The 18,361-nt window shown below is 37.5% G+C and overlaps 1 protein-coding gene across 2 annotated transcripts in view; it reads right to left on the bottom strand.

The window, feature by feature from the left end:
* Window positions 1-18,361, bottom strand: part of LETM1 (leucine zipper and EF-hand containing transmembrane protein 1) — a 66,406-nt gene that overhangs the window by 5,959 nt on the left and 42,086 nt on the right. The window contains exons 7-13 of one of the 2 annotated variants that reach the window (XM_030563240.1): window positions 17,817-17,936; window positions 17,177-17,308; window positions 13,948-14,127; window positions 13,182-13,337; window positions 8,171-8,305; window positions 7,241-7,431; window positions 1,995-2,151 (exon numbers count right to left, since the gene is read on the bottom strand). In XM_030563240.1, coding sequence (XP_030419100.1) covers window positions 1,995-2,151; window positions 7,241-7,431; window positions 8,171-8,305; window positions 13,182-13,337; window positions 13,948-14,127; window positions 17,177-17,308; window positions 17,817-17,936 — 1,071 coding nt within the window. The remainder of the gene's footprint in view (window positions 1-1,994; window positions 2,152-7,240; window positions 7,432-8,170; window positions 8,306-13,181; window positions 13,338-13,947; window positions 14,128-17,176; window positions 17,309-17,816; window positions 17,937-18,361) is intronic. The other variant, XM_030563241.1, reaches the window with a different exon arrangement.

Consider the following 18,361-nt stretch of genomic DNA (forward strand, 5'->3'; position numbering starts at 1 on the left):
TGAGTTGAGAGTGATCACCACTGTAAAATCAACATTTACCAACAGCTAAAATACAGTTGTCTCAAACAGACTCAAATAATGATGGTGTCTCAAATACTAACATATCTGTCACAAATGTGTTTTAAGACACTTAACATCTTCCTCGAGTAAAATCAAAGAGCATTACCAAGTTTAAAAGAATATTAGGTTTTAAAATAAATTACTAATTAAAAAAATTTTAATCACCTGAAAGCATGAGGAAAATAATGTGACAACAGCACTTTAAAAAACTCACTAGTTTGATTTTTAAAAGAAAAACCAAACAGAAAAATAGCTCATTCTAGGATCTGTAGTTTTTCTGAAGTAGATTTTTAAAAAATAAAATTCGACATATTAAAAAAAAAAAATCACTATTATCATAGATAAACACTATTAATAAACATACAATCCTAAAGCCTGGGCAAACCAAATGCAGAGCAAAAAAACAAATTCAATTAAAAAAAATAAAAGAAGTTTCAATCTTTTTGAAGACAAAGGAAGAAAGTTAATTATCCTTGTATAAAATACTATAAAACTCCATAATGATTATTTTAGTCCAGAGATTTAAGGACAACTTCATCTCTTCTATAACTACCAAAGTCTGTGAAGGAAATGGAATTACATCAGGAAAGGATTCAGCTTTTAGTTTTATTTGACTTGATAAATATAGCTCAATGCAATAACAGCTCAGAGCCACCGTGAAGGAATTAAAAAAAAATAATAATAAAATACAAGGCCTTTTACTAAAGAGGAAAAATGAAAAAATGTGATTCAGTAGGACAAATATTGTATTTTCCAGTCTGCTCTTACTCTATTCACTGTTATTGTCACTTGTGTAAAGGAGAAAAATGACTTTCAAATTAACCAATCTAAAAGTTTAACATGGGTTTCAGTACATCCCCAGAGCTGCTTCCACTTCACTGAAGTAACAAAAGGAGAACAGCAGGGGAGAGCCTGGAAAACTGTGGGAAGGGAGAAAAAAAATGGAACATGACAGCTAGAAGGAGAGGAAATGGATAGTATTTACAGTGCAACCCAGAATATCCAAAGTGCACTAACCAGGAAGCAGGCATGATGCACATCTAAAAGAAAACGGGGAGGGGGGGGGAGGAGGGTGTTTAGATTATCGGGGTCCCTGAAATTCTGTTACTACACAACTCCTAAACTCCACAGAATTAAAGCTTCAAAACTGACGAGATTCTGTAGCTCAGAGACCAACAGCTCCCTTCTCAGGACGACTGATGGCCTGGTGTACTTTAGGCTTAAGAATGCAGAGCACAATGAAACATCTCTCTTACATGTTTGTATGGTTTAGTATTCTAGATACAGTAGGGAAGAATTTTGGCTAATACCAGTCTTACTGTTTGTAGTCATTAAAAATCCCACTGCACTTTTCTTCAGAGAAGGGAACAAATTCTGCCCCCTCTCCCAGCTGCCTCCTCAAATACTATTTTAAACCGCATTTTCATATGCAAAAGCATGGTGCATAAACTCAGTTAGTTAATTTATAAATATCTAGCATAAAGGCTTTAATTTAAAACAAACAAACAAACAAACAAAAAGCTGTCCAGTTGGCTGGATAGTAGGATAGATGGGGAGTGCCACCAAAAGGCATCCCAGATTATATGCTCATCTGTGGAGGGAAGGGTAAGAGCTACAGATGTGGTTTTTACTAGGAAAGAGAACCTTTTGGTTTAGGGATGAAGAGGTGAATGTTGGATATGGGAGCAAATCATGAATACATCCCCCAAACTAGTGGTAAAAAAAGTCTCCATTAATTTAGCAATGGGTAGTATGTATTAAAAACACAAAACATAAAAGACTGATCTATCAGTTAGATATTCTAAATCAAAATAAAGATTTGGGCAAAGAAAACAATATGAAATTAAGTGAAAATTGCAAAATGTAGCCTAACTCAACATTTCTGTAAGTGTGTAATACCTGTTTTATTTTATTAAACTGCTCTGCAGACTCACCTTGGCAACATCATCTATATCAATCTTGCCATCCTGGTTTTCATCTAATGCCTCAGCAATCCTATTCAGTTTGTTCTCTGGAAACTTCTGGATTTGTTTCATCACACTAATAAGCTCGTTGATACTGATGAGATTCTCCCTAAAGGGGAAACACAATCTGTATACAGCAAACAGTTACTACAAAGAAGTAAAGAAGGAAGAGAAAAGGATATTAAAGACATGTAATGGTATTTTATATTGAACAAAAGGTTTATAGCCTGATCAAGAACTGAAAACAAAAAAGCAAAAGTGAATTATTTATCACTTATGAGTTCTTTAGGTAGGTCTTTATCCTCCAGACATACTCACTCTTATGATTTCCACAAATACAAGAAGCCACTGATAACTGAAATATAATTTGGTAAAGTTTGTGTGCTCCTCAGCACCTAAAGACCTTTGTCCTATTCATATAGGGGACACTACCCTGCCTCAGCCATCCTGCTGGACTAAAGAGGTTGGTCTACAGAAAATAGAGAGCGGAAAGCATGCAAGAGAACCCACTTGAACAAATCCTGGGAAGACAAGAATTGAGGAATCTGTTCTTGAAACAGCATACACATACATGCCCTGTTGGATTTAATTTCCTCACACATGGAAGGAACAAACCCTTCCACAAAATGTAAAGACTGAACTCCACACTACTCCTAAGCAGATTTCAGAAACTGTCTCACTGCTTCTGAAGTCTGCCTAGTGGTAACATGTTGCTTTGATATCTACCCTTTGTAGGTTAAAGCCTCTGCTTGCCCTCATGAAGTGGTCTACACTAGGGCTGTCAAACAATTAAAAAAATTAATCGCATGATTAAAAAAATTGCACAATTAACCGCACTGTTAAACAATAATAGTATATACCATTTATATAAATATTTTGGATGTTTTCTACATTTTCAAATATATTGATTTCAATTAAACATACAAAGTGTACAGTGCTCACTTTATATTTTATTTTTGTACTGTAAAAACAAAAGAAATAGTATTTTTCAATTCACCTAATACAAGTACTATAGTGCAATCTCTTTATCATGGATGTTGAACTTACAAATGTAGAATTATGTACAAAAAAAACTTGCATTCAAAAATAAAACAAATGGTAAACAGTAGAGCCTGCAAGTCCATTCAGTCCTGTTTCTTTTTCAGCCAATTGCCCAGACAAACAAGTTTGTTTACATTTGCAGGCGATAATGCTGCCTGCTTCTTGTTCACAGTGTCACCTGAAAGTGAGAACAGGCATTCACATGGCACTGTTGTAGCTGGCATTGCAAGGTATTTATATGCCAGATGCACTAAAGATTCATGTGTCCCTTCATGCTTCAACCACCATTCCAGAGGTCATCCATGCTAATGACGGGTTCTGCTCAATAACAATCCAAAGCAGTGTGGACCGACGTATGTATTTTCATCATCTGAGTCAGATGCCACCGGCAGGAGGAGGATTTTCTTTTTTGGTAGTTCGGGTTTTGTAGTTTCTGCATCGGAGTGTTGCTCTTTTAAGACTTGTGAAGCATGCTTCATACATCTTCCCTCTTAGATTTTGGAAGGCACTTCAGATTCTTAAAATCCTTGTGTCAGGTGCTGTAGTTATCTTTAGAAATCTCACACTGGTATCTTCTTTATGTTTTGTCAAATCTGCAGCAAAAGTTTTCTTAAAATGAACAACATGTGCTGAGTCATCATCCGAGACTGCTATAACATGAAATATATGGCAGATTGCATGTAAAACAGAGTCAAGAGACATACAATTCTCCCTCAAGGAGGTCAGTCAGAAATTTAATAAACGTATTATTTTTTTAACGAGCATCATCAGCATGGAAGCATGTCCTCTGAAATGGTGGCTGAAGCATGAAGGGACATATGAATGTCTAGCATATCTGCCACATAAATACCTTGCAAAGCCGGCTACCAAATTCCCATGTGAACGCCTGTTCTAACTTTCTGGTGACATTGTAAATAAGAAGTGGGCAGCATTATCTCCCGTAAATGTAAACAAACTTGTTTGTCTTAGCGATTGGCTGAACAAGAAGTAGGACTGAGTGGACTTGTAGGTTCTAAAGTTTTGCAGTGTTTTGTTTTTAAATGCAGTTATGTAACAAACAAAACATCTACATTTGTAAGTTATACTTTCACAATAAAGAGATTTCACTACAGTACTTGTATGAGGTGAATTGAAAAAAATACTGTTTCTTTTGTTTCTCATTTTTACAATGCAAGTATTTGTAAGCAAAAATAATGTGAGCACTGTACACTTAATATTCTGTGTTGTAATTGAAATCAACACATTTGAAAATATAGAAAAACATCCAAAAATATTTAATAAATTTAAATTGGTATTCTATTGTTTAACAGTGAGATTAAAACTATTATTAATCGTGATTTTTTTTTAGTTAAATCGCATGAATTAACTGTGATTAATTGACAGCCCTAGTTTACACCTTCCAACCCAGGTCACACAGAGAAACAGAAGATGATAAAACCAACAATCCTTTTAATAAGGGTTATTTATTAGTATGGTTTTAACTCCATATCCCTAACGTCAGGTTTTTGGACACAGACTGATTTTTCAGAAGGGGGAGGATGTTTCTCTGGACCATCCTTAAAAATTCCTGGACTTTTGCTGATGCCATGACAATCCTGAGGCTATGGAGGTCATTGCAGTGAACAGACTCAAATGGTAAAAGTCACTTGAATTGAAAGGAACGGGAGGCCACAAACATTTATCCATGTATAAAGCTTCATCAGTTTTCCTTAAGCCACTTTTAAACACGATGCATCTGGCAATCATTATGTGAGGCATAAAACCCATAAGTAAACAAACATTTCCTTCCAATAACTTGGAAATTCAGCTAAGACAAAAAACAGAATATTAACCCAAGAACCAGAAAAAGGGAGACTGACTATTCCAAAGCCTGACCAACAGTAAGGAAATATATACACTTATACACTGCATAAATTAAGGCACGAGTAGGGGGGGGTCTCGCTTGGAAGTTTAAAGATATACTGGGTTACCGAGCTTACATTAAAACTCAAATACACAGTGGTAATTGCCCACGGTAATGGTCATAAATGACGGTAAACCCATTTACACACAAAGAGCATATATACAGTGCTCCAACATTTATCCAAGTAATCACTTAATTTCCACTGACAAAGGAGCAAGAATGTTGTAGGTTTACCAGGTTCAGAAATACCTCAAGGACCATTCTTGCCTCCTGCCAAGCCTGTTAAGTACTGCCAATACAATTCATGTCAACACATAGAAATTTCATCCCATCTGAGCCAATATTCGCTCCTTTTTATTGATGGCTATCATTCTATTATCTCACATCCAGTGTAGGAAGCCTTTTCCCAATGGAGCCAACACTCGCTTCTTGTAAACCAACCAGCAAGGGGAATGCTGAAGAGCAACCATTCAAAATATCAGGTTAAGAAAAGATATACAAATCTTCCAAGAACATGCAAAAGAATCCTTTACACATAGGGCCCCGATCCAATTCCCACTGAAGTCAACAGTGATCTTCCATCCATTTCGGCTGAATCTGGATCAAGCCGATAATGGGTAATAATTCCAAGCAATATGTCTGTAACAAAAACTAGCACAATGGGACTTCTGCGCTCCTGTAACAAAGCTGACTATATAGTAAAAACAGTTTAATTGTTTAGACTACACATTTTTATAAGAAATATTAGATGAACCACAAAGTTTGGCAAACTATTCACTGATTTCCTACATTCCTCCAAGATAAGAAACCTTTGCATATAATGAATGGTTTTATAGAAGTGTACAATTACACAGCAAGCCCTGATTAAAATATATAGGCCATACTTTGTCAGCTAAGACTGGTCACCAGCTGGTTTTCCCCTACAACTACCTTTAATCATGTTTGTCTTAATCTTACAATAGAACTTGAAATAATTTACATTAAGCTATGAATTGAGTGAAGACTTAATAAAAAGGGGAATACTCATCCCTATTTAGGCTATAAACTGTTTGAGGGCACAGACTCTCTTTTATATTTCTACACCAAGCAGCAGAATGAGGCCCCAATTTTGATTTTGCAGCCTGGCTGCAATAGTAATCTGAGAGAGCTGTGATGCTCCTTAGTTTTGAAGGTGGGGGAGGGGCAGGAAGCAAGACTCCCACTGAAATCAGAACTGCATGAGGTTTGAATTTTGTAGCATACCTGCATGTAGCGAGGTGATCACCCCGCTCCTGCCCAGAGGGGTAAAAGCAGTCTTGGAGAGGGCTTGGGCTGAGAGAAAAACCTAGGCTGACTGGGAAAGTAGCCTCAGCTGGGGCCACGCCCCAAATCAGGCCACAGCTGGCCCTATAAAGGGGCTGCTAGGCTGGCGCTAAGTAAGTCTTTCTCTAGCTGTTGAGAGGGAAGGGCCTGGCTGCAAGGTTCAGAGAAGGCTAGAGGAGCTGGGAGCTCCAGCCTGGAAAACCTCCAGGCTGCAAGCCTTGCTAAAGGCCAGAAAAGGTACTGGGGTTGTAGAGAGTAGCCCAGAAGTAAGCAAAGGCAGCAGGTCCAAACCCTCCTTGCTGATGACAAGTGGCAATTATACTGCAGTCCACCCCAGTGAGTGGGGGCTAGATAGTGATGAGCAGTAGCCCAAGACTGAGACAACGTGGGGATAGGGGAGTGGAGGGTTCCCCAGAGAGGGGAGACCCAGCAAGACTGTGGGGTAGTGCAGGGGGCAGAACCCTGAGAGAAAGGGCACTGGGGTCCAGGAGCGACATGGGGCCAGTGGCAAGGCGAGACACCGGCCTGCAGAGGGCGCTCTGGAGGCTGGCGAACTAATTCCCAGGACGACTAGCAGGAGGCGCCGCTGGGAGAGTCGCTGCCCTGCTACACTGCATAAACAAACCTTTATGGAATTTATTTGGAAATCAGAAAGTGTGCCAAGATAAAAATGTTGTGTATTCTGCTCAAATGTAACTAAGGCCTGCAGAACCTTTACTACTAGTGTCAAGCACAGGAAGGCAAGGTCCCAAAGAACCCATCCTGACTCTCAAAGCTCAGACTAAATTTGCAGGACTGGGAGTTTGGAGATCAACCCATCTTTTTATTGGGTATTAACCAGATTTGAGATGGAGATCACTGAGACACTGAGATTGAAGCGGACAATGTCATTTTTGCAGTCACTACCATGCAGACTGATGGCGGTGAATGAGTGTTTTGAAAAGGAAGTGTGGTGCCATCACTCACTTACCCAATAGGTGGACTAGCACCACTGTCCAACTGTCCATCCACCACCTTTTGGTCTGTCTCTAATTCATTAATAATTTTGCCAATTCGTCCAATCATTCGGTTCACCCTTTTGGTCAACTGCTTGCTTGCTTTAGACTCTTCCACTACATCCTCTTGTCCTGTTTTAGATAGCTCCTTAATCTCTTGCAAATCCTAGAGGAGATGTTCAAGCAAAAAGCATTCATGAGAAGATAAATTTGCAACAACAATTATAGCAATGTCTAACAGAAAAGCCGGAGTCATATGCAAATCAAAAAGGTTGCAGCAGGAGAGGAAGCAGTTATTGCTATTGTCAGACACATGGGAACAGTGAAATTTAGAGGCTAAAAATGAAGGTTAATTTTAGACATTAAATTAATGTTGTGGCTAGTTCTACATGTCTCTTACATAGTCCTAAATCCTCAACCGTTCCCCTCCTCCCAATTAAAAGCCTTTTCATCCATCCTAGGATTTCAACCTCACATCCTTCCAGTGTCGTACAATTGGATCAAGACTTCTTTCAGATAGCACCACCACCACTTTACAGATTGGAGAAATTGTTCCCTATTGATTCTAAGAGACACTCCATTCCCCTCCCATATCATACTGCCTCTCCAGCACAGTCAGCCCAGTGAGCATGGAGTAAAGACCAGAGGCCAGATCCTCAGCTGATGTAAACTATCATCATTCCAATGACTTCAGCTGAACTTTAACAACTTACTCAAGCTGAGGATCTGACAGTCCTGCATGACAACATACCACACAATAACTGAGCAAGTAGGCCTCTCCAACAATTTCCAATTTGGGTTATCTCAGCACACAAAAATTATAATCGTTTAAGGTTAGTTTTTCTAAGAATATGTATGGACAGAGCAATCATATAAAAACAGTCCTTCTCCACCCCATTCTTTACCTCACTATATTCCTGAACATCATCCTTTAGCTCCTCAAGCTCCTCCTTTTCTTTTGTTAACAATTTCTTCTTTTCCTTCAGTTTGGTGCAAGCATCACTCAGCATGTCAATCTCCTCCTTGGTTATTTCCTCACCCTAAAAAGTGAAATATCCAAATGAGCATAGGACACATTTGTGGTTTCTTCCAGGAAAAAAAATTGATTCAATGCGAGTTTGTATTCTTTTAGGTTTCAGAGAAGGTGGCTTGATATTTTGAGATTGGTGCATGGATGTTTTTGAAAAGTGAATTAAAGATAGTTTTTGTTACTATAATTGTCTCTTCACCCCTCTGGCAATTTCTGTGATTTTCACAGCCATATTTTCCTACCGTTTAAAAGAAGTATTTCTCCCCTACCTGTTGTTGTGTGAAAGAACAAAAACAGAGGAAATGACTGACAAAAGAAATAATGAAACTGGCTGTATGAAAAGTTCAGAAATGCACATATCAATTGAAAAAAAGTTAAATTTATAGTAATCTTTGGTAATACTTGTAAAATTAGCAGGTAACACATTTCAAGACAGTTGTCTGACTTATAAACTGGTGTCTTTTTAAACACATAACACTCAAAAGTAAAAAAACTTAGTTTTCAACTATCCCAAAACGAGAACACCAGAAGCTAGACTCAAAAAATGGCTCATCACAAACAAACAGAACTAAGAAAGGCTAGTAATCTCTTTAGCTGGAGCCAGGAAATTAAAATAAAGACAAAGACATAAGCAAACATATTTGCATTAATCCATAACAAAAAAAACTGTATAAATACATTTTAGCCTACAAACATAGCACAGACTGTAAAATGCTATTTGTGACATTTAGCTCTAATTCCTGTTCCACTTCATCACCTATCCTTCCCCAGATCAATGATAAATGAACACTGAACACAGACCATAATGTACTCTTCCAATAATTAAATGATAACTCTGACCCTTCTTGGTGAATATATATGCTGAACAGTGGCATGAGGAATTGACATTTTCTCCACAAAATCTCCAAGAAGATCAGGCTAGAAGCTTTGCTTTTTTGTCAGATCACCATAGCTGCAATTCCCAACTTAACAAACAGTACTTAAAGAAAAAAGAAAAAAAAAAAAGCCAACCATCATCCATTAATATATCAAAGTCTCTTTTACTGGTCCATTTAACATCTTATTCCATTTCTGACAGTGAAATATGCTTCTTTATTAACTGTGTGTGTTTATTTTGGAAAAGTCATGTTTGCACAAGGTATTGAAAATTTTCAGTATTCCACAAATCAAGTATGCTAGTGTACATTCACATTGTTTAGACATCAACCAGCACCAGGTTTTCAATGCTTGTGTAACTGATTTTACACCTCATTTACTGCATGAATCACATCAAAGAGTGTTTCTCTCTCTCACACACACACACTCTCTCTCTCTCTCTCTACAAATAACCAGAGATCAGTTCACGAACAGTGAGAACCTTCTTCGTGTCAGACTCTTAATTTATAGGTACCGTCAATCTCCCTACACATTTTCAATGTAGTTTCTAAAATTTATAACATCATAAAAAAAAAGTTTCAGACCTAAGACAAAAAGACAGTTGATTAGCACAAACTCATCCATATATGTTCTATTTTATAGGTTAAAGCAGTCAGCTTAAAAGAAGCCACTAAGTTGTTTCAGAAAGTATCTAACACACTACTTTTTTTCCCCTACCAAAAAATTGTCTGGAAAGGGCTTTGACCAAATGTGCCAACTCTTTTTGGGTTTCTACACCAGATTTAGTTCTCAAATTATTTTCATCATCATCTTCACGATCTTTTCCCACTCCAGAAACGAATCTTGGTCTCCCTTGGACAGATAATTCGTTTCTGCCACAAATTTACTGATACTTACATGTAATATTTTTGCACAATTTCTTCTTTGCTTCCATTTCAGAAAGATATCTCAGAGCATTTAAACTCTTCACACGTGGGGAAAAAAGGGTATCATTTAAAATATATGGGTTACCTTGAAGCCTCTTCTAAGGAAAAAAAAACCCTTCTTCATATCACAGACAAGATTGTTGGAACCGGGCATTATATTAGTTGCCCAGTATCACCCCTTTCCAAGGTCACAGTGACCTTCTATGGTATAGTAAGCAGTATTGTTCAGAGTATTCCAGATGAGGTTGAATCAGTACCTTTTAACTGACTATATAATTTCTTCGTATTAATAGCAGGATAACTCCAACAATCTTACTTATTTTCATTTAACTAAGGCAGTGATGATTACCTAACAAGGCAATCTGATATTTAAAATATTAAAGTTAGCAGTGATGCTGATCTGTAGGAGCACTAGTGTTCAGAGAAATCTGATCACCACATCTCCTGAACAACAGTAAATTTTAAAATAAATTAACAAAAAAGAACTAAGAGAAATTCAAATATAAGTTAAACTTAAGGTGCGTGACTAAGTGGGAAAAGCCCATATACATTTTACTCCAGAAAACACTTCCACAAACAGTAGAAAACCCAAACTGAGCATTATAAAATATTTGATTTTCTACAGCAACACACAAACTATTAAATTTTGAACATTAGAAATGTAAAGCATGTTCCTAACCTTAATACATAGGTACCACTGCCACTTTTCAAACTTTGCAGCATGGAAAAAAACAGTAACTAGTAATGTAAGTTGTTTGAATGAACACTAATTTAATGCAAATAATATATGAAGCAGATGCTCTATGCTAGTCTAAACTGAATTACAAAAAGCACACAAACATGCACAAAAACCTACTACTGTGAATAATTTAGTTCTCAAAATGTTAATCATCAGACAAGCTAAAAAATGTAAAACATTATTCAGAGAACTGCTCATGAAGAATTCCTCAAAACAACAAGTATTGGGGGGGGGACAGGAAGAGTAAGAGTACAAACTATAGAGAATACATAGTCTAGAAAGTGACATTTGTATTGCTTTTAGGGAAAAAGTTTATAGAATGAAGCAAAGAGCAATGTCACATTTTCAAACAAGATTTTCTACAGGGCAAATCTGACAAACACTGAACAAGATAAAAAAAGGATAAACTAGTCACGTGTCTGTTCTGGGTGCCATTTTCCCTACAACTCCTTTAAAAAAATTATAAATAAAATAACTATTACAACCCCCAAAACCTAGAATGTAATCTTTTTAGAGAGTTCTCTGAAATGAAAGTACCGTGTTCGCCATTTTGTTCTAGGATAGTGAGATTAGTCTAGTGTGCTGAATCAGTGTCCTAGCATGTCAGTTTTCAAGATCACAGTACAGCTGACACTGATGGGGTCCACAAAAAACCCTCTGTAGTATATTTCCAATATTTTCAGATTATAATAAATGTAATAAACAACATATAGCATTGTTATTCATGATGGAGAAGGTCCTATTTTCCTCTTTATGAATTCAGTTCTGTCCACAAACAGTTTGGGTTTTCTGAAGCTTGTAAAATTCTTCTCTTAACATAATATATGTATATTAGGCCCAAGATCCAGCAAAGCACTTCTACCTATGCTTGTGTCCTGTGCATGTTTGCGGACAGTGAACCAACCATCATCTAACTCCCACATCCGTCATTTTATATCACTATACTTCAGCTATTCAAATCCTGTGTTAAGTAGCTAAACAATAAAATGGACATCCTGAAAATCTTTTCCCTTCACCTTGACAATTCCTTTGACACAAACAGGCGAACTGATCACAAGTAGCATCAGGAGGGCACACTTACTCAAGTTAAAAGATTTTGCTATAATTGATTCTTTGTCAAGGAATGCAATGATGAGACTCATCTCTTTGGAAAACTGAGCTGTTAAAGTAAAAAGGAAAAGCTTATAAAAATGGGAAAATACCAAGTATGGTCAAACAATGTTGGACACACACCACACACACCTCACATTCAGTTCTCCAGGGACATTTTTTAAATTAAGGGATCCACAAATGGAGTCCAAAGTAGCAATTTAGAAGAAGCTAAGCTAGACACCAAGATTTAAGAGCGGAGAGAGGGACACTTCGAAAAGATTCTGGCAAATTCCAATAAGTCTTGGGTGAATTTCAATAGAGTTGATTTGGACAAGCTCCCTAAATCACTAGACCATCACCTAAATGAAAAGTGGTAAGTTCAATAATCGCACTGAATCCTGCCAACAGAAGCTGCTTGCCCCACCTGAAAGCAGAAGTGAGTTTATAATGATTCCAGTATTCTTCCTTTTAGCTTACAACACTGTTTGACAGCTGTGTAAAGCTAGTAACATTTTAAAGTGCTCTATTTTTCCTGCAGGCTGTAAGGAAACCTGACTGGGTCAAAACTTAGCTCACAGATAATTCCTGTATTAATGAGTTTGTTGTACATGTAAAAGATTCCAGCACAAAATATTAGAATAATTACACCATGATAGAGACAAGGGGCCATATTCTTGCTCTCAGCTACTCAGTCTACACAGAAAACACACCAAAAACATAATTGAGTTCCTCAAGATATACATACATCACTGTAACAAAGACGTCTCCTAAACCACCATCCTAATTCTAGAAGTTAGGCCTTCCATCTTCTGACTATGTTCTTCAAGAAAGAAACCCATTTTTATCTTGTTTTGTAAACTGCCATACATACACTCCTGCCCAATGGTATTATATAAACAATAAGCAGTAAAAATGGAAGTGCAGTGGTCTAAAACTCCTAAAGCCACTGCAAACAACCTCAGAACTAGGTTTATCAGCTGCACAAAACGGAAACGTTTTAAGATTGTGGACAGGCTTAGCAGTTCTCTTTGTCCTAGGCCTTGCATGCAGGCAATCTAAGGGTTTGGGGCTAGAAGGATTTCTTTTCAGGAGGTAAGACAGCTAAAATAAGCAAGTCTGCTAAGATTTTCCTCAAACACTGAACTGTGTTGAGGAAATTCAGTTGCCTCTAAAGACAGTGGTATTTTTATACTGGATCAGCTTACACTTTTCAAACATTGTGTTTAAAACCGGCCTTTAATACCAAAATTTACCTTAATGCCTTCTAAAACTGGTGCTGTATCTTTGAAGGTCTCTGAATGCAGTGTCAAATCCACACTAGCCAGTTCATGTTCGGAATCCACTGCTATCTGGCTTTTCTTTACATGTACAGCAGCTGCTTCAAGATCCACTGCAGACTCCATCTCTTTCTGAATTTCAAAACCACATTCAAAAAGACATTCATTAATATAAAACAGCATCATGTTTCTCTGTTTTCACAATCATCTGCTCAATTAAATACAGGTTCCAAGACACTACAAAAGCAGTATGAACATCTCTGACAGTTACAAATTGACCAACTTCAATTACAATGTCTACGCCCATTTCATGAAAATATTAATAAAATTATACTTAAGATATGGCTTGATTCAACAATAACATTCAGTTTCCATAGACAAGTAGGCCAAACGGTGTTATATCAAGTATATTCAAATTTTTTAATGTTAAATATTAGCAAATCCAACTGCAAAGAATATTTTAGGTAGAAAAATTTGGAAACTCTTTAAAGAAACAAAAATATCTCCTGTTGCCTCTAAGTAACAGAGCCAAACATAACAGATGGAAATGACATTTTAGGTCATCTAGTCAATCCCCTGAATTGCAGGATTGTTCTCTATATTTCTTCTCCCTCTGCCTCCCAAAGATGCCTCACATCTTTCAAATGTGCATTTTGACGACTTTTTGATTACAGATAAAACCCAGAATAGATGCACTGTAAATCCCAAAAGAAATTTCTCAACAGCTGGAAGTTGCACTTACGCTTGCTGCAACCTGAAGGATTTCTTTGGCTTTCTCAGCAGCTTCAGACATTCTTTCCATCTCTTTTTCTTGATTTTCTTTTCTAATGGCTGCTTCTTCCTGAAGGGTTGCTTCCAGCTTAGCTTTATTATCTACTTTTTCGCCCTCGACTTCTGCTGCTTTGACTTGAGCCTCTTTGGCCTAAACAGATTTGGAAGGATGACACATGAACAAACTTCTACATTTTGAATTATGTAGCTCAGAGGTCTTAACAGTTCAGTGAACACACTGTCAAACAAATAAAAAAAAAATATACTACTAGTGCAGTCCACAGAGAGAATTCTGTTTATTTTGAGAAACCTAAAGAGCCTTTCTACTTTGATATTGTTAAAGCTTTTCATTCTCATTGTGCAAGTCATTCCTTTCTCCAGTCCCCTATATGAAACTTTTTCAGAACAAAATTGTAAACAAGTTTTGAAAACCCACTTCCTCAAAACAGACAAGTTTGGCAGAGCATATTTTTAGGTTAACTTTTATCCCAGTAACCTCCTGCAACATGGTAGACCATACACAAAGGAAGATGCAGTCCCTGCACTGAAGAACTTACAATCCAAGTCAAAAGCAACATCAGAAGGGTGAGGAAGAGGGATTACACTCTGAATAGACACAATAGGAATATAAATTAAAGCTAATTTTGACTATTAACTACACTGGTCTGCCCCTCGCCCCTATCCATCTGAAATTTTGCCTATTTCTTGTGGTATCATGGAACAAAGGAGTCTTTTAGAAGGGATTGAAAGGACATCCTGGTAAAATCGGGACTGTCCCGATATTTAGGTGTTTGTTCCGCATCCCGACTGATCTTTGGTTCAGACGCAATTTGTCCTGATATTTCATTCTGCCAGCAGCACTCTGCTTCCCCCCCTCACCCTCGCTGCTCCGCCCATTGTGTCCCGATGTTTTCTCCCTCTTATCTGGTCACCCTAGGAGGAAGGCAGTTCCATGCGCAGGGGACAGTGCAGAAGCAACACAAAGATGGTTGTGGGACACACCGATGGTTAAGACTAGCATTGCTAAAACAGTGGGAACAAAGTAGTAAAAGCTGCAACTGAACAAATATTTCTGTAATCACATCGTTGAAACAGCACCGACAAGTCTGTTAAAAAGAAATACGTAGTCTTTAAATAAATACTGTATCATTCTTTACCAATTGACTTAAAACCTTTAATAGGTTAATTTTATAAAAATTAAGCTATCAATCAGGGAAAAAAGGTAGATGAATGTGAATTTGTACAAGAACTATGCGGTGTTTAGGTAATTGTGTTTGGAAAGATATGGCTGCCTTAAAGATGTAATAGTCAGCTGACAGAATGATAGCTACCATTGTCAGCATACCCTGGAAATGAAATGGCTTTAATATTACAGGCAGTCCTCGGACTTATGACACAATTGGTTCCTGAAAATTGCGTCGCAAGTTGAAATGTTGTAACTTGGAACCGCAATCCACTCTATTGCGGGACTGAGCGTCGTAAAGTCAAAACCAATGGTCGTAAGTCGAATCAGGGCATCAATTCAGAAATGTCGCAAGTGCCATTCATCTTAAGGTGAACGTGGTAAAGTCAAGGACAGCCTGTACTTTCAAATGAGAACTCTTCTACTGAAAGAGACAGTATGAGACAGATATGGCTTTCAATATCTGTGACCCCCCCCAGGCAACTGAATTGAAAATTGTGACTGGAGCAATTACTATAGTGGGGACAGGGACACTGTAGAACAGCTGATGAAGGATTGTTAAGGTTCACACAGGTCTACACTAGCACTACAGTGACAAAGTAGGTTGACTTTGGTCCTATGTCATTTGGGGAGGCGATATTATTGTGTCAATGTAATGGGGTGCCTATGGCAGTGGGTGACAAATTGAGGTGTGGATATATGCAAAACTAAGTTCATAACAGGACTTAGGTCAACACAACTTGGTAGTGTAGATCAGACTTTAGTAAATACCTATCTCAAAGCCTGGGGACTTTTAAGATCTTGTTTATGGAACAAACAGTCACCATGAGGAGTATAGAGCAAGAGAAAATACTGAGAAGATAATTAAAATGAAACCAAAACACAACTTTCAGGGATTTGGGATAAGGTTACTTTATTCTCCAAATCTGGTGAAGATTAAAACTTTGTGTCTCAAGAAGTCTGTGAGAAAAAGCTACTCCCAAGATACTTGTCAGAAAGCTTAATTATAACTGAGCCAAGTAATGATGATTCCAAAGAGAAATTAGTGTGTTTTGAGAATCATGCTGATCTCCCATGACTAATTGTTAATGTAAGATTTCAGATACAGCATGCTCTTAAAATGCTTCACTAATAAAGAGTTGGCCAGACTCCCTCCCGCTCTACAAAGCAGAAGAACAGTCAAATTTTAGTTTCTCCTGCTTACTCCAGGACTTTGGACATCAGAGATATTTCAGTTTGGCTCACCCAATACGTTGCTCTTAATGGAAGAAGAAAGAGGAGACAGCCAGGCTGCCTCTTATTTATTTTCAACTGGTGACCAGCAGAGAAACTTGAAATTTGCAGACAGAGAAATTTATACTTTGCCCAACTGTGTGTTGCACAGAAGCTTGCAGGAGTCAGAGGGTCACAATCTGCATAACTCAGACTGCAGCCACCCTCACTGTAACCATCTTTAACACGGCAGTGGAGCCTGCAAAGGCTACATACCTTAAGATCTTTATCTTGCTCACTATGTTCTTTACCTCATACTACAATGTAGTACTGCAAGCTTAGACCTATGGTTTTTTGCCTGCCATGTCTGTGGATTAAAGATGAATGTGCAGTAGGATACATTTGACTTGAGGGTTATTCTTTGGTCAGCCCTTCAGTACATGCCACCTTTTTCTGTGTGCTTTTAAGGTGCCTCAGAGCCTCCAGTTAAGGACAGTTAGGCCTTCCCCAGCACTATGCATAATAAAAAAGTCTTCCAACTGCTGCCTAGTCACTCCGACCTCCAGTAGTGCATACAAAATTTTCAAATGCTGTAGCTGTTTTTGATCAGCCAGTCATCCAGGTAAGCAAACTAATACATTGTTCATCGAAGTACGTCACAGTGGCTACACTTTTTACACAGGGACAATACAAAGCTAACACTAATAATATGATCAGTACTTAAATATACTCACAGAATGCCAGTTTTCAGAAAAACTAGTTTTTGTTGAAAGATAGTGTACTGGTTATATAAAGTAATACATACCACACTCTCTGGTAGTGTCTGGAGTGTTGTTTTGAGCTGATCAGCTGGTGAAAGTGTATCTGGAAGATACATGGCTCTGGATAAAATAAGCAATGAAGTGGGGATTTGTTGGTCCAGGTGCAGCTCTAGCCACTGTAATTCAACACAGATATAGATATATAGTTACATTTTAATCACACAGAAAAATAGGAATTCCATAGCAAACTCAAAGTTACCACTTATTTTCTAGATACAGTATAAAATAACACACACAAAAAAGTGTAAATTATATTTTAATTTTTACTAATGTTACTAATGTATTCCAAACAGAACTGAGATCTTAAGATGAAAGCAGCTATGTACAATAAATGCCAGAGCTGCGTTCTCTTAAACAAAAGGTACACACGGGATCAAAAAGCGACACAAGGTGGATCAGGTGTACATCAACTTTAGAACTATTTGTCTTAGACCCAAGTCACAATATATGAAAGCTCTATAATTTGAGTCTGATTAATGTATATAAACTTTATACCTCAGAAAATAGTAACAGGTTCAGTAAAGGCCAATACCCATATTGCTCATTTATATAATATGCCTACACAGAATAGTATTACTATTTTATGATTAAACAAGTCCAGTAAGATCACTTCAGTACATGTACCTGTTTAAGTTGTTCCTTTAGTCGTTCTTCTGTTACGCCAAGAGCTCTCATACCTCTTGCTCTACATGCTGCCTGCAGTTCTTTAACAGTCAGACTGTCAACTCCTTCCTCTGCAATCAGCTATACAAGATGTAAAATAAACACCTCTCATGTAATGAAAATGTAAAAATGTTAACAGGAAAACAATAAGCACATAGATGTTTAGAATGACCACTAGGGGCTGCTGTGATGATAAAAAATAGAGAGCCGCAATGTTTGGAACAAGAGATAGACAACAACATAAATGTTGCACGTTTCAAGCAGAATTAATTATTTTAAAAGTTCCAGAACTGCAGTGGGTTTTGGGGTTTTCTTGCTAAATATTTTAAATCACTTCTATGACATGAAGTTTACACTTAAACAAAAATATTTTCCCTTTCATTCTAACTGAGCTATTCCTGTTGTCATGAATGGTTCATGACAACAGTTCAGTTACAAGCACAGAACAATGGGGGAAACGTACATAACGTACATAAATCAAAATATTAAAATGGTATTGTGAATGT

The sequence above is a fragment of the Gopherus evgoodei genome, chromosome 5 (genome assembly GCF_007399415.2).
Source record: "Gopherus evgoodei ecotype Sinaloan lineage chromosome 5, rGopEvg1_v1.p, whole genome shotgun sequence".
Lineage (NCBI taxonomy): Eukaryota > Metazoa > Chordata > Testudines > Testudinidae > Gopherus > Gopherus evgoodei.